This window comes from Stylophora pistillata, chromosome 12, assembly GCF_964205215.1.
Source record: "Stylophora pistillata chromosome 12, jaStyPist1.2, whole genome shotgun sequence".
Classification (NCBI taxonomy): Eukaryota; Metazoa; Cnidaria; class Anthozoa; order Scleractinia; family Pocilloporidae; genus Stylophora; species Stylophora pistillata.
In genome coordinates this window covers 6,345,001-6,359,865 of record NC_142530.1, presented here as the reverse complement: position 1 = coordinate 6,359,865, position 14,865 = coordinate 6,345,001, and the positions used below count along the sequence as shown (strand labels likewise).

The 14,865-nt window shown below is 40.3% G+C and overlaps 2 protein-coding genes and 1 long non-coding RNA gene across 4 annotated transcripts in view; all 3 read left to right on the top strand.

The window, feature by feature from the left end:
- Positions 1-75: 75 nt before the first annotated feature.
- On the top strand, positions 76-7,810 carry LOC148718564 (uncharacterized). 2 transcript variants are annotated; one of them, XR_015993756.1, is made up of 7 exons: positions 76-233; positions 1,737-1,844; positions 3,164-3,386; positions 4,492-4,527; positions 5,217-5,522; positions 6,596-6,649; positions 7,220-7,810. It is a non-coding gene; the product is annotated as an uncharacterized LOC148718564 (long non-coding RNA). The 2 variants fall into 2 exon arrangements; XR_015993757.1 differs by lacking the exons at positions 76-233; positions 1,737-1,844; positions 3,164-3,386; positions 6,596-6,649 and having other exon boundaries at positions 3,402-4,527.
- Positions 7,811-8,204: 394 nt separating this feature from the next.
- On the top strand, positions 8,205-13,354 carry LOC148718563 (caspase-3-like). Its single transcript, XM_088740340.1, has 4 exons — positions 8,205-8,834; positions 9,237-9,269; positions 10,645-11,291; positions 11,712-13,354. Exons 1-4 carry the CDS (start codon positions 8,756-8,758, stop codon positions 11,856-11,858), a joined length of 906 nt encoding a protein of 301 aa, XP_088596466.1. The 5' UTR covers positions 8,205-8,755; the 3' UTR covers positions 11,859-13,354.
- The window catches only part of LOC111332535 (uncharacterized), an 11,929-nt gene continuing 9,769 nt past the window's right edge, over positions 12,706-14,865 (top strand). The window contains exons 1-3 of the mRNA XM_088740336.1: positions 12,706-13,085; positions 14,239-14,461; positions 14,731-14,766. Coding sequence (XP_088596462.1) covers positions 13,076-13,085; positions 14,239-14,461; positions 14,731-14,766 — 269 coding nt within the window. The 5' untranslated portion in view covers positions 12,706-13,075. The remainder of the gene's footprint in view (positions 13,086-14,238; positions 14,462-14,730; positions 14,767-14,865) is intronic.

Here is a 14,865-nt window from a genome sequence, read left to right as displayed (position 1 = left end):
TACTGTTTCTTGGCGTGTATGATACTAAACGTAAGTCTTGTATACCTTAGCTCGTTTCGTGATAACTTTGTTTTCTACCCTCTTCGCTAACAAATGAATCACGAGCCTCGCAGCAAGTGTGAATGTAAGTAGCACGTGCGAGACCATTCTCCGTCGGTGAGACATCTTTTGTTCTTTGTTTAATGTGTGCGAAAACTGCGAATTTCTTCGGAGGCCGAAAACGTATAAATAAGGTAGGTATTTTAGTCGGATTTTGAGGAAACTTGGCCAGAATATTCTCAGATATTGATCCCCAAACGGAGTGAGGCTTTAACTAAATTTGAAGTCTTTTTCGTGTGCCTTCTTTTTCGTGCGCGTGACAACCACTGAAGTATTTTGTATTCTTCAACTTCAAAATAGATTTTCATGGGAACCAAAAGAAATATCGTAAAAGCCTCACAACGTTTTTTAGCCTAAGATCTCTGCAGTAACGTAAAGATTGGTAGTTCAGTTAAACAAACACCGTTAGTTTTATCTTTAAAGGCTTGTGTGTGCCTACCAAAACGAAAACTCAAAACTTTTGTTATTTTCAGAATCTTTACTTCATAAGCTTTACATTGAGATATAGTTTTCCATGGTTTCTTTTAAAGTAGCGCGCGTAGGACGATTTTACCGGAGGGCACCCTATTTGTTGACAATAACCCTGAGCGGAAGTAACATGATTTGTCCACGGATGCAAAACAATTGAGCAATTTGAGCTTGTTATCGTGAAGCCAGTGTTAGTCCAGTTGTATCAAGTACAGACAGGGAAGACAAAACTGGCTGGTTGAGAATAACGTAATTTAGTCTGCGGAACTTGACGCAAATTTCACTTTCAGTTGTTTATTCAAACCGTACGTGTAAGACACTACATTATATTTTACGTAGCGGAAATTTTCCGTAAGCTTGGACGAAATGTGCTAGAAAGTATAATTCCCAAGACCATACATTTGTATTTCAATTTGTTCTTCTTTTGTGTTTGTGTGACGCAATGGAAAATTTCGATCCTTCTGTATCGGTATTCATCTCGCCAATGCTCATGATTTAATATATTGGAGAATGTGAAGCACTCCGTATCCGTTCTGTTAAATAAGGGCGTGAAGATGAATGATTCGAAGAAGATGATAATTTTTATCAAATTTTGCGCGGAGATTGAGTGAAACCACAAACAAGCACAAGTCATTCAATATCTCGTGTCTCAGTTGAAGACCTTTGGTACACTTTGCCCCTTGTGCAATGAAAATGGTAATAATAACATTGAAGGATCTCAAAAGCGCCATATAATGAAGCTCATTGTGCTTTACAACATTTTGCTGGGGGAATTTGGCCAGAATAGATTGAATGAAGTCAATTTTTGAAGGGCGTGTTTACATATGCCCCTAAGTTTAAGGCAAGACCACAACACCGGGAACTATGTTTCCTACTTTTTTGCATTAACTTTTTGTGGCTTTCTAAGTTGGGGTTTCCCCTTCGTCGTCTACGTTTTCTCAGAAGCGCAAAGCCCGAATCAAATTTTCCTGTATATTATTGTGTTGAACATTGCTTTCGGATTGCCATGCAGGTAGATATAAAATCGATTATATCGTAAGAAGTTATGTAATTGAACGCGACTGACGTAGTGAATTTTTGAAGTCATTTGGCGCGCAATTTTGTAGCCTCAGTGTTATATCTGTCGTAAAGAAAGTTAACCGTAAAAAATTCTCCTCTTTCACTTTCAGCTTTTGCTTATTACCATCGTACTTGATTGTCGCACCAGCACTCAAATCAAATAAACTGCCTTAGTCATCAACTTGCGTCTTTTTGACGAATTATTGTGGCATTTGATGGTAAGCATAATATTATAGTTGGCGTACCTGTTTCTACATTGCTTTTATACTTAATTCATACAGCTATTTGAGTCGCGCTTTATATGTGAGCATTAGAAGGCTTCTCACTGATTTTCAAAGGTTGCTAAAAGTTTGGTGTAGATAAATTTGCTTCACTCTTGTCGAACTGGCATAAGCGACATACACGTTGACAAAGCTTTAGCTTCGTGAAAAAACGCTTAAAAGAATTAAAATGGAAAGTATTCCGGCTTTGTTGTGTTTTGTTGTAAGGGAATTCAACAAAACAAAATTCATCTTGCTGTGCTTGGATTCAGGCATGGCAGGCCGTTCCGAAGGTCAACAAATGCGTGGCAACTGATTTCATGGCAAGTTGCAGGGATTTAACATATTTCACGACATAGAGATTGGCGGACCCGAAGAACCTACGGGACTTTTCGTAATATCGAGACTTACGTAACCAGGCACCTCCTTGTAAACATAACTGTTGTTTCCTTTCGAGTACTTATTCTATTAATAAAGGGGTTTTTAAGGAAACTATGGTGCAGTGTCGGTGGGGGTAAGAAGGTAATTTGGTTTTATCAACTATGTTGATAATGTATATTGGCCACTGTACAGAATTAAAAAAGCTGACGTTTCGAGCGTCAGCCCTTCGTCAGAGCGAATGGCGAAGGACTAGCGCTCGAAACGTCAGCTTTTAAACTCTTAACGTTGGCTAATTTACATTATCAACTTAGTTGATAAAACCAATTTACTTTTTCCATGAAACTTGCGGTACCTACTAGTGGTGCTTACTGCTTTAGCTGATCCATGCAGTAAGCGTCGTTTTGCCAAAAGGGTTTGAACTGCGGCCGTTGCTGGCAGTCGCTTCTCCCATACCCTTATCAAGCACATTTTCTTACTTATGGAAACTACATTTTATTTCACATTTACCTGGTAGCCGTCTCTGAAACCTCATCCTGTCGAACGCTGGAGCTAATCCGTGGTTCAAAGATCGTTTCTGAAAATTCCTCCACAGTTCGGATACAAGGACATTGCTGGCCTCCGTTTGGTGAAATTGTCACCAAAAATTCTCTTTGTAGGTCTTCTAAACTGTCTGTTGCAGTGGACTGTTTCGAGGGTAAATCAGCATTATACTTCGGATTGATATCCCCCAATGAAAGGTATCAAAATTTGCCTCACGTGTTTATTCTTGCAGTAAGCGTCGTTTTGCCAAAAGGGTTTGAACTGCGGCCGTTGCTGGCAGTCGCTTCTCCCATACCCTTATCAAGCACATTTTCTTACTTATGGAAACTACATTTTATTTCACATTTACCTGGTAGCCGTCTCTGAGACCTCATCCTGTCGAACGCTGGAGCTAATCCGTGGTTCAAAGATCGTTTCTGAAAATTCCTCCACAGTTCGGATACAAGGACATTGCTGGCCTCCGTTTGGTGAAATTGTCACCAAAAATTCTCTTTGTAGGTCTTCTAAACTGTCTGTTGCAGTGGACTGTTTCGAGGGTAAATCAGCATTATACTTCGGATTGATATCCCCCAATGAAAGGTATCAAAATTTGCCTCACGTGTTTATTCTTCAGAGTATTTCTCGGTGGGTTATCCGTGCCATTATGCATACATTCCTTAGATAAAATAAAACAAAGACAGAAACGATAGATTGCCTTCGGGACTACGAATCGGAAAGAGAGAAAGTGTTTATTGAAGTGTTATGAGCTACTAAAACTAGGAGTGATTAGGAAATACTAAAAATTAGGAATATACGTTCTGGCTAAGTGGTTGGGAATTGTTTAGGCCTGTTGGATTATCTTGAGTCTTGTGAGCTATGGTTTGTCATGCGTTGCTGGACCCCACATTTATTTTTACCTTTTGAGTGATGTGTAGCGCTTCATTTTTGTAGGTTAATCCTCATCGCTAGTCGTGTCTGGGTTTGCCCTGGACCTTGCTCAAAGCTCTCAACGGGAGGTTTGTATTGGTTGACAACTAATACAAAAACGGTTTTTGTTTTTCATTTTGAAGATCTTGTGAAATTGTTTGGGTTAAAGTTCTAAAGATATGTTTTCTCTGCCAGGGTCAGTTGTCGTCCCTTTAACCCAGACATGCCTACTGATAAGATTTTTAAGAGCATGTATTTATGGCTAATTAAGAGAGACACTGAGACTCAGAGAGTAAATAAAAGTTCCTGATTAGACTCCTGGTACCTCCGTTTGTGCGAGTGACTTAAGCTAATTAACCCCAACAGTCTAACATAACACTGACACAGGATTGATTTGATAAACCAAATGGTCGATTGTAACAACAATACGGCCGCCGCTTGAGTATCTGTTACGCCAACATGGAAGTCAGTCATTTCACCATTTTGCACATCAGTGTGGCCGCCATGACGACGTTATAGAAAAACGCTTTATCATGATCTCTTTTCAAGGAAAATGGTGCCACTCTATTATACCCACAGTAAAACACTACAGCTTTTGTTATATATCGGCTCATAAAATATCATGCTCTCATCTACCTCTATACTCTGTAAATAGAACCACTTGCTGCTAGAACATCTTCGTATAGCCTGATACTGCTGGGTTCCCACCGTGAAACAGCTTTTGATAATTAACAAACTAGATAATAACCTGATCTTATTTTGCAAATTTGCTCTTTAGGAATGAAGGACAACATCGACTGAGTGGAACATTATGGTAATATACATGTGTGTGTGTCTGTGCGTGCGTGCGTGCGTGTGTGTGTGTGTGTGTGTGTGTGTGTGTGTGTGTGTGACTTGCGTGACTGCCATGTTACCGAAGCTGAGTACATTAGAAGGGGCTTTGGCAGTCTCCATACGTGCATAGAGTATTTCGATAGCTTAGCTAAAATCAAACCCAGATTTGATCAAACCTGGACTCTCCAGGCGGGACACGTATCAAGACATGTTGTTGTGAACTTGAAGTCTAAGGAGCAAGACTCGCAATACATAGCTCTTGTCTTTATGGCTGACACTGTAAAATATTCGTGACATTTCGTCACTTTAGAGCTCAGTTTAAGCCCTGTTCCCGAGAGCAAGTTGAGTTTAAAAGCCTGTTCGTCGTAAGAATCAAGCTAAAACCATCTCTCTAACCTACCAAAAACGAGTCGATTGTTGAAAAGTACAAATTGGAGAGTCAATATCTTTTTAAATGATTTTATTTTACCTTTGATTTAAATGTTCAAGTCGGATCACAGATTCCTTAACGGCAAGTCGCTATATATTTAATCACAAACCTGTAAGCTCCAGGGAAGTTATCTTTTTTTTCCTCAGTTGTAGAACCGTTATGGTGTCTCAATGTGTCTGCTATTACTGTATAGTGTTCCGAGGAAGTCGTTATTATGGGATGGTATGTTTCTTTTACAGTGCATGGAGCGGTAAGTCAAGAAAAATTTTCATCAAACCATTTGACTCCGTAACAAATTACAGTCGGAGCGAGCCAATAACTCATTTTTATAACACAGACATTACGGGTGGAAGTAACCTTTGCGTCGAGTTCCTGTTTGATCGCAAATCAAACAATGGCCGCGTTTATTTCACTATTAATGGAGAGGATGAATGGGTCAGTTTTGGCAACGGCGCGCCCTGAGGTTTGGTATGGATATTTTCGCTTGAGTTCAGAAGGAAATGGCAGTAAGGTTGGAGTCACAGCGGTTTCAAAGAAGAATGAAGGTGATAGATAACACCTTCAAGTTATTGTACGGGGGGGGGGGGGGAGCGGGGATAGCTCAGTGGTGAGAGTACTCGCCTCCACTGTGGCCCGCTTTCGATTCCCGGATGTTGTTGGTTCTTGCTCCCTCCACAAAAAGCAACATTCTAAATTCAAATTAGATCTGGAATCATTAGACTAAAAGAGCCAGCTGGAGGAAAGTCCACTACTTAATTGACAGTATCATAATTATTATTGTTATTATTATTATTATTATTATTATTATTATTATTATTATTATCATTATTATTATGGGGATGAAAATGATGATTACGATCATGATGATGTTATGGCCTGAGCTAGCTTGAACGTGGGCTGCTTTCAACCCCTTCACAGCTCGACCTTGTTGCACCCACTTGGGCCGCCACGATTTTTTGCTTTTTTTCCCTATTCCTCGCGCTAATCCCCACTAATTTAATGTGTCTGGCTCCAGGTTTTTATCTACAAATCATTGCGCATCAATTGACCTCAGCATTGGCGCCTTGCGTTAGTTGTTGCGGCTTTTTGTCGTAGGGACCGACCGCGTAAAAAATTAGATACGGTCATGAGTACTCCGGAATTCAATGCGCATGTACCAATTGTGGATTTCCTTGATCAGTCACGAGAGACAAAGTGGCCGATGGATTGGTTCTTACGTCATGAGCAAACACGAGAGGTTTTTTTCATTTGCTCTATCCGTTACAATGAATTCGAAGTTTTATCCAAACTCATGGCCTTGTATCGCCGTAGGTTTGCTCATATAAACTACAGCTTATACATAGTTACTCGTTGCTATACACCATTGGGCAAGTTAGTGAGTCATTTATATGGCAAATCGCGGCCTCGGCTGACCGGATTACCCTACCAGACAGACCAGGCAACTCGTTTGGGCGGGTTACTCCGCCCATCATGTGAACATGATGAAAATAAATTAAGAAATTATATGGACAGGCGGGTTACCTTACCCACCTGGGATCCCCCATCTTCATTTAAACGGCCCTAAGTATATCTTAGTGCTATGGAAATTTTTCTTATTACGGTCGCTCTGCTCTTTCAGTGCTTTGTACAATTTTACCTTGGCTCAGAGAGAAGCAAATTTCCCGAAGTTCAGGTATACATATGTTAAGGCCTACATGCTTGGAACATTTATGAAATGAAATTCAAGACGATTTCCTGAGTAGCCAACTCAGCTATACAAAGTTAAGTTTCTTGCATACGAGGACATAATATAAAATGCATTAGATTACCCGGCTTGGGAGAATATTTGGGTCAATTTGTTCTTGGTATGTGTCGCTGACTTCTCAGAACCCCCTTAATTTTTCCCGATTTATAGTCACTTTTGGCAATACGATGATAACATTTTAACTGCAAATTGTCTCGTATAGTCGATACAGTTGTGAAAACGCGACCACGTCCAGCGACACATCCCCCATTACCCTATTTCCCACCTTCTTTGATTGATTGCGCGTGGCCATGTGATATCACTTTTTATTGCATTGCTTCGCATCCTGTGAAAACTCATCTCATAACTCAGAATGAATCATAGCTTAATAAATCTCACTAAACCAAACCCAAAAAAAAAGGAAAGGCCACCTATATTTGTTTTTACACCGGTTTGTTCCAGTTGCCGTTGACTTCGTACTTTTCAAGACATCTGTGAATATATATACTTTTTCAACAGAAACTTTATAGCTCGAAAAGTACATGATGTGCTTATTAAATCCACGCGGGATTTGCCTTCTTATAAACAACGTTCCAAATTTAACGGTGGAAGAGAAAAAGCTCAGCGACCTATTCGAGTACTTGTCCTTTCATGTGGACGTCAGGAAAGGTCTTAAGAGGGATGAGATGTATGCAGTAGCCCAAGAATTTGCTCAGAAAGATCACAGTCACTTCGACATATTTGCTGTTGTTGTCATGACTATTTCTGGTCAGGGCAATGAAATATATTGTGCTGATGGTAGGAACGCGTGCCTCGAACATGTTATGATGGAGTATACGACAACAAGGTGTTCCTCTCTACAGGCTAAACCCAAGTTATTTTTCATTCACCGATATTCAGGGATATCCTTCATAATCAATGATCCTTGTTCAGACTAAGCCCATGGCAGCTCGGCAGAAAATGACGTCGAAAAGTTACCTTACTCTTCTCTCATTGCTAATTAACAATTATTCCACGAGCGCGCGTTGGATATGAGATGATAGATAGCCAACGAGGCGCGTAGCGCCGAGTTGGCTATAATCATCTCATATCCAACAAGCACGAGTGGAATAATTGTTTTATTAAAAACATTGAATTAAATTATAAAATTTTATTAAATTTTTAGTTCCCTTTTAATTTTAAGGTGACACGTACGCTTACCATATTTGTAGATTATGGTATATTGGCTGATATACCATAATGGCTAAGCCAATAAAAAGTCTTGAATTGCATTATCCAATGATCTAGTTTTTAATAAAGACAGTTATCCCGAAGAGGCCGACTTTTTGCTTCTCTGTGTGAAGTCCACCTCTCCAGCAGACGAGAACAATGGAGTTCCAGAGTCATTTTTCAATCCAGATCAGAATTATTCGAAGGAAGGCAACTGATAAGCTCGCTAAGATCAAAGCATTTTCTTAAGTGATAAGAGGCCTGAACCAGCTCACTGTGTGTACCTCTTATTGGGGACAACTGTTGTGTGCTCACCCTGTGTCGTAACGCTGAAAAAAGGATTGCAGCTTTTAGTAATGGTCTATTTCTTTAAATCAATATTCAATTGAACGTCGAAAGTAATCTTGGACTGTTTGATCTTGAGTTATTTCGTTATGGGGTCAGCTAAGAAAACTCGTGCCACTTTCTAAACGGCATTCGGCATTCTTGACTATCCTCTGAGTTCTCATTTGTTCCACATAAAATCTTCCCTTGTACTGATTAATTGCTGAGATCATAGTTAGTAGAGGGTCCCCTCTATTAACTATGCTGAGATCAATTTGGTTTTGGGTTTACGAAACTCAATTGAAAAGCGCTTTACCAAAAATAAGATGTTCAGTTTAGGGATGTGTAACCAGTCTCGGCAGTGTCAGTTTAATTTTTCCCCTCAGTGCTCACTGATTTAGGAAAGATAATAGCTTTTACTTATTAGACCTACTTTATCATTAACAGACGCTGGACGAGATCGTAAGAGGATATCGTCATCTGTACCCCTTACTCGAGATCTTAACTTTAGTGAACAAACAGATGGTGGACAGACGAAAGGACCGATCCGGCACTCAAATGCCATATCGGAGCTATACACTCAGATCTAAAGTTCATTTAGGTAAGATTTCGTTACAGAATTTTCTTTTCAAATTGGTAGGGTTATTTCAGTTTTTCAAGTTGTAAGTTTTCTTGAATTTGATGATTTCAAGGCAGCAGTCATTATTTAATTATCGCTGGGGGGAGGGGAAGCAGAGAAAAATTTGGGGGGTCCACGGTTATCAGTGCGAACGGAAGGAGGATCAGTTATCGTCAACAGAGGATAGAGGAGGGAATATAGAGAATTGACTGCCAATTAACTGCCAATGAGGGAGGGGAGGATAACAAGAATATTACGGAGCCTTAGGGGTGTCAGGTAAATGTTACAATTAGCAAAATCAAAAAGCCCTCCCCCTCCCCTTCCCCCCTCCCCATCCCCTCCAGACGACAATACTGACTGGTCCCTAAATTTATTGTTTTCTAGGTTTGGCACCGACTTCGGCCTCAATCACTTCAGGTATGGGTTCTAACATTCTTGATTTGTCAGTCTAAAATTCACAGGCGTGAAATTACCTCAAGCGGCAGTTACTAGAACCTGTTCCTTGTCTAATACTTGAATTGACGAGAATCTTCATCACCACTCCCAGCGGAACTTTAATTTATTGGGCGAGAGCATAAGTTGCTTTTGATTCTAATAACTCTGTTACTGGGGTTTATTAACGACTATTTTTACCGAGCCGCGAAAAGTTGTTTTAGCATATACTAAAACAGTGAGATTATACGTATGATGTACGATCCTCGTAGTAGAGAGCGCGATTATAAGTGAGATTATAGTCAGTCAGTTCAGTTTGATTTAGTCTTTAGTTCTTTCCGAAGTCATTCAGGCTTGAGCTACTGCGACCAGTTTTGAAAATCACAGTCGCGTCTATCTTCCATAAGAGGACCTGTTGAGTCTGTCTACTATCCTTGATTTGGACCCACACGAACGTTCTTGTTTTGGTTAACGCAGTTGATTCAGTTGATCGAATTATTTCGAAGGTTACGCGAAATTGTTCTAACAAAAGATTTTAATCTTCCAGGGTCAGCCAGCTGTCATGCCCACCCATGTCTATCATTAGTGAATATATGTGTTTGTTCTTTAAAGCTCACAGAGAAGAGAATAAAGAATAGAGAAAGAGTCTCAGAAAGTAGAGAGTAGGGAGAAAATAGTGCAGAAGTTTAGAGACAAAGTCCGTAGCTGAAATGAGCGGTTTAATAGCACGAGTCAATCCGAAGTATATTCAGTGAGAGTCAGTGTGACTTTAACCAGACTTTAACCAGAGTTACACAGAATGAAGTAAACTTGAATGTAGGTAGAATTGTGTACTGGAGAACCGATTGATTAAAGAAAGGAGAAAAAGATAGTTTGAGACTCTTGGTGCCTTTCGCCGGGTGTCGTGTGCTTGATAATTAGTTCCCCCGACATTAAAAGGCATAACAATAGCAAACTGAAAGGAAGATGATTTATATATACTCGTATGTTCCTACTAGGGTAAGAATATTTTCGGGCGCAAATCCCACGCTCAGAGACTAGCGAAGGATATTCGAAGTTTGAGCAGCCAATCAGAGCGTAACTTCGACGTTATCCACTGTCTTAGTATGTACTTAAATCAGATAAACTGGTTTGAAAACCCGTTAAATTAATCTGTTGGTAGCAGTAAGGGAGTAAATAGGCTTCGTTTCCGAGAAACGGGAGAAAAATAGTTTAAATGATACCATGATAAACGCTCCGCGTTTCTGGTGACTGCAGATCAATCCATTTAAAACAAGAGCTCTAGGTTTGAAGTGACTATGGGCTTCTCAGGTAGCAAATTCTAATTCGTTCAAAATGGCTCATATCTTTCTTTTTTCAGCTATGACTCAGAAAGATCGTCATGAAATGAATCGGCGTCCTCGCGGATTATGTATCATCGTGAACAACGTACGTTTAAAAAACCAGGATCTGAATCGACCAGGAGCCGAAGAAGACGAGCAAAACCTTAAACATCTCTTCAAGGCTCTCTCCTTTAAAGTTGTCATCAGAAGGGATTTGACCAGTCACAAGTTGGAAAAAGTGGCGCAGGAATTTGGAGCTGTAAACCACAGCGCGTATAACGCGTTCGTGTTGATCGTCATGTCGCATGGGGGAGATCGTGATTGTATCCTGGGTGTCGACGAAAGGGAGACAACCGTGAAGAATTTGATGTTCGAGTACCAAGGAAAAAAGTGTCCATCCCTTAGGCATAAGCCCAAAGTATTTATCATCCAATCTTGCAGAGGATGTCGAGTTGACACTGATACGTGTTCTATGTCCTCATCTGCTAATGATATTAATTCACAGGTGGTTGCAACGACGTTTCATGCAGAGGCAAGCACTCGGCTATTTCATACCGCATTCAGTCCTGACTCCACCCTCGCAAGGAGTGTGTTTCCACCGGAATCTGACCTTGTTTTGTCCTTTGCCACTGCGCCGGGTTACGTATCATATCGAGATCCAGCACGTAGCACTTGGTTTATACAGGTAAGAAAGTGTAAGACCTAAACCCAAATGCTATGCCCGGTTCATGCCTCGTTAGTTTGTTCTGGCCTTCTATTGTTAGACACCAGCTCCAGTTCAAAGAGCTACGAGAGCTTGAAATTATCGTAAATACTGTTTCGTCAAGTAGAACTTGATTGCTTTAAGCGACGAGAAACTTTGATACACAAACGAGGCGACAAGAAAAAAACTTTTTCTGCACTGATGACATTAGGCTGACTCGATCTGAGATCATTTTAAGCCTGTGTATTCCACGAGTTTTCCAATTTTATTGCACCTCCTTAACCCCAAATTCTTAGGCTGATATGTTATTAAAAACGTGATTTGCCAACCTAGCTCCCGTCCATCTGAGTGACCGTTGTGATATCTCCTCATTTTTTTTGTCTACAATTATTATTACAATAGGCTTTGGTGGAAGTGATCAGGGGATATCATCATCGTCATCACTTCCTTGACATGTTGACGGAAGTCACTAGACTGGTAGTGCGGAATGTTAAGTCTGTTCAGATTCCTGCTCCTATGGATACCTTGACTAAACTTCTGTACTTGTGAGAGAGAACTGAGCCAAGCGATTCACTGTTAGTCATGGGGTCGTTTATACTGTTATTTTGTTAGAAATTAGCAATGTACTCTGAATACAAATGCTGCCATGCCTTCGTTCAATCTGGAACTAAAATAAAATTTGGTAAATTTTTCCATAATCAATGGACAGGATATTGAAGATGTCGATGAGTTCGTGTACTTGGGGGCCAAAGTTTGTAGAGAGGGTGGTGGTACGAAGGACTTGAAGAACAAGTTATCAAAAGCCAGAGGTGCCTTTAACAAACTAAAGAAGATCTGGATCTCTAAGAATATCTTGAGGAAAACAAAACTGAGGCTGTATAAAACTCTAGTAGTGCCAGTGTTACTCTGTGGATCTGAGACATGGAAGATGAAGAAAGGAGATGATAAAGCAGTGAATGTATCCCATAATAGGTGCCTACGAAGGATCCTCCGAATCCGATGGTAAAACCATGTCAGCACCAAAGAGCTACTGGAAAGGGCGGGGCATGAAGCCACTGAGTGCGGAAGTGATGTCTCGTAGATGGAAAATGATTGGTCATTTTCTAAGGAAAGATCGTAATAATGATTGCAATGTTGCTATGAGCTGGGCGCCAGAAGGTAAAAGGAGAAGGGGAAGACCAAAAACCACTTGGAGACGTACAGTAGAGAAAGAAAGGCAAGAGGCAGGTTGGAGGTCGTGGGAGGAGGTGCGGACAGCAGCAGCCAATCGAAAGGAGTGGAAAAGCTCTGTGAAGGCCCTATGTGCCACGAGGCATGAAAAGGACTGATGAAATGAAATTTGAAACCAGGAGACGGATGTAGCTGATAATTAGTTCCAATTTAAACGTGAAAGATTGCACTTGTCTTTGTCCAACGTTTGTTCTGCCTTTGCCATTTTAGTGAGCTACTTTGTCCCCGTGTAAAAATTTGCCTCGTAGGTTTGAATTGTAGACACGTCAAATTTGAATAGTGTATACTGTTGATGTGCACGGTCGTCTTTCATGTTATTATCAGTGTTATGAACATTCCCAAACGCAAACAGAACATTTTGTTACTAGAGAGAGTAGACACGCGCGAGCTGCCTTGTGCGTGCGCCCCGATATATTTCCCCCTTCACCAGTAACACATCCTTCTTACTGTCACGTGATCACATTGTTTGTACTAAGATGGCCGACAAAGTTATTGCTTCAGCGGAAACAAAATGATTTCTCAACGGACGCAAAACAATGGAGCAAGGTGAGCTTGTTCTCGTGAAGCCAATGTTAGTTCAGTTGTAACTGGTACAGAAAGGGACGATGAAATTGGCTGGTTAAAAATTGTTGCAGTTTAGTTTTTTAGGCGGAACTTGATGTATGAACTTTCACTTTCGGTTGCTTTTTGCAATCGTAAATGTAAATGCACGGAAATCAAACAAACTGTATTCTGCATCGATTTTTTAGCATAAGCGGGGACAGCAAAAGACAAGAAAGTGTAATTCACAAGAAAATACATTATCTTTCATTTTGTTTCTCTTTGTGTTTGTGTTACGAACAACGCCGTATCGGAATTCATCTCGCTGATGCTCAAGATTTATTCTGGAGATTTCGATGCATTCCTTATAAGTTCTATTAAATTAGGGCGTTAAGATGAATGCTTCGAAGGAAAGTTTAATTTTTGTCAGGTTTTGCATGGAGAATCTGGGAAGCTTCAGAATGACGCACGAACAAGCTATGCTTTGTTTAAGTAGGGGTTTTCCCTTCGTAATTTCTGCTTTCTCAGAAGCGCCAAGCCCAGGTCAAATTATTGTGTTGAATAATGCAGACGGGGAAACAAATACAATTAATTGAATCGTAGGAAATGATACTATAAGCGACCAGGTGAGTTTGCTTAAATCACTTGGTGCGTAATTTCGTAATTATGACGTAATCAGCCTCTATAGCTAGTAAGCAGGAAATGAGCACTTAGACACCGAAAAAAAAAAAAACAACAACAACAATAACAAAATTGGCAAGCTGCCGAAACATAAAACCTGTAAGAACAGAACGGGGCACAGACTATTTCGTTTTTAACGGGTAGGGAGGAGGGGATGGTGTAGTTTGTTTCTACTGAATCGTTGGCAAGCTACGCTTCGCTCACTGGGAAGTCTTCCAGGTGATTTTCTTTCTTCGATTTTTTTTGCCAAATAATTCTTTTACTTACAGGCACAGCACCCTATTTCAGAAATATGAAGGTAACTTTTCGTCAGTTATTAGATACGATGAACGATTTCGCACATTGGCTGTGAGTTTTAGACGGTCGTTCTCAGCTTGAACATTTTGTCGTTAAGCACTATGACTGGTTTCATTGAAATCAAAATATTATAGAAGAGGCTGCTTATGGAAATTACATTTTTATCTAATTTACTTTGTAGTCGACTCTGAAACTTCATCCTGTCGAACGCTGGAGTTAATCCGTGGCTCAAAGATCGTTTCTGATAACTCCTCTACCGTTCGGATACAAGGAGATTGCTGGCCTCCGTATGGCGAAATTATCACCAAAAGTTCTCTTTGTTGGTCATCTAAACTGCGTGTAGAAGTGGACTATTTGGAGGGTAAATCAGCTTTATCCTTCGGATTGATATCGCCCAATGAAAGGTATCAACATTTACTGCTCGGGTTCATACTTCAGAATAGTTCTTTGTTGGTTACTTAACAAAATGTTGGTTGATATCCTCATAAGTCCATTAATTCTTCATTTTGCTCAAAGTTCTTAGATAAAGGTAGCAAAGACATAAACAGTAAACAATATATTGCCTTTGGGACCACGAACCTTAGCTTTTTTAGTGCCACCTCGTTTCAATTAATTCCAAGTAAGAGTCCGATACGATAACAAACTGATCTTATTTTGCAAATTTGTTCTTTAGGAATGAAGGACAACATCGATTGAGTGGAAAACTATGGTACTATATACATGTATTTGTGTGTGTATGTGTGTGTGTGTGTGTGCGTGCGTGCGTGTGTGTGTGTGTGTGTGTGTGTGTGTGTTTGTGCGCGTTTGC

Coding starts and splice junctions, on each gene's coding strand:
- LOC148718563 (XM_088740340.1), top strand. CDS start 8,756: ATGGTGGACAGACGAAAGGACCGATCCGGCACTCAAATGCCATATCGG. Junction 8,835..9,236: donor CAGATCTAAAGTTCATTTAG/GTAAGATTTCGT, acceptor ATTGTTTTCTAG/GTTTGGCACCGACTTCGGCC. Junction 11,292..11,711: donor GTAGCACTTGGTTTATACAG/GTAAGAAAGTGT, acceptor TTATTACAATAG/GCTTTGGTGGAAGTGATCAG.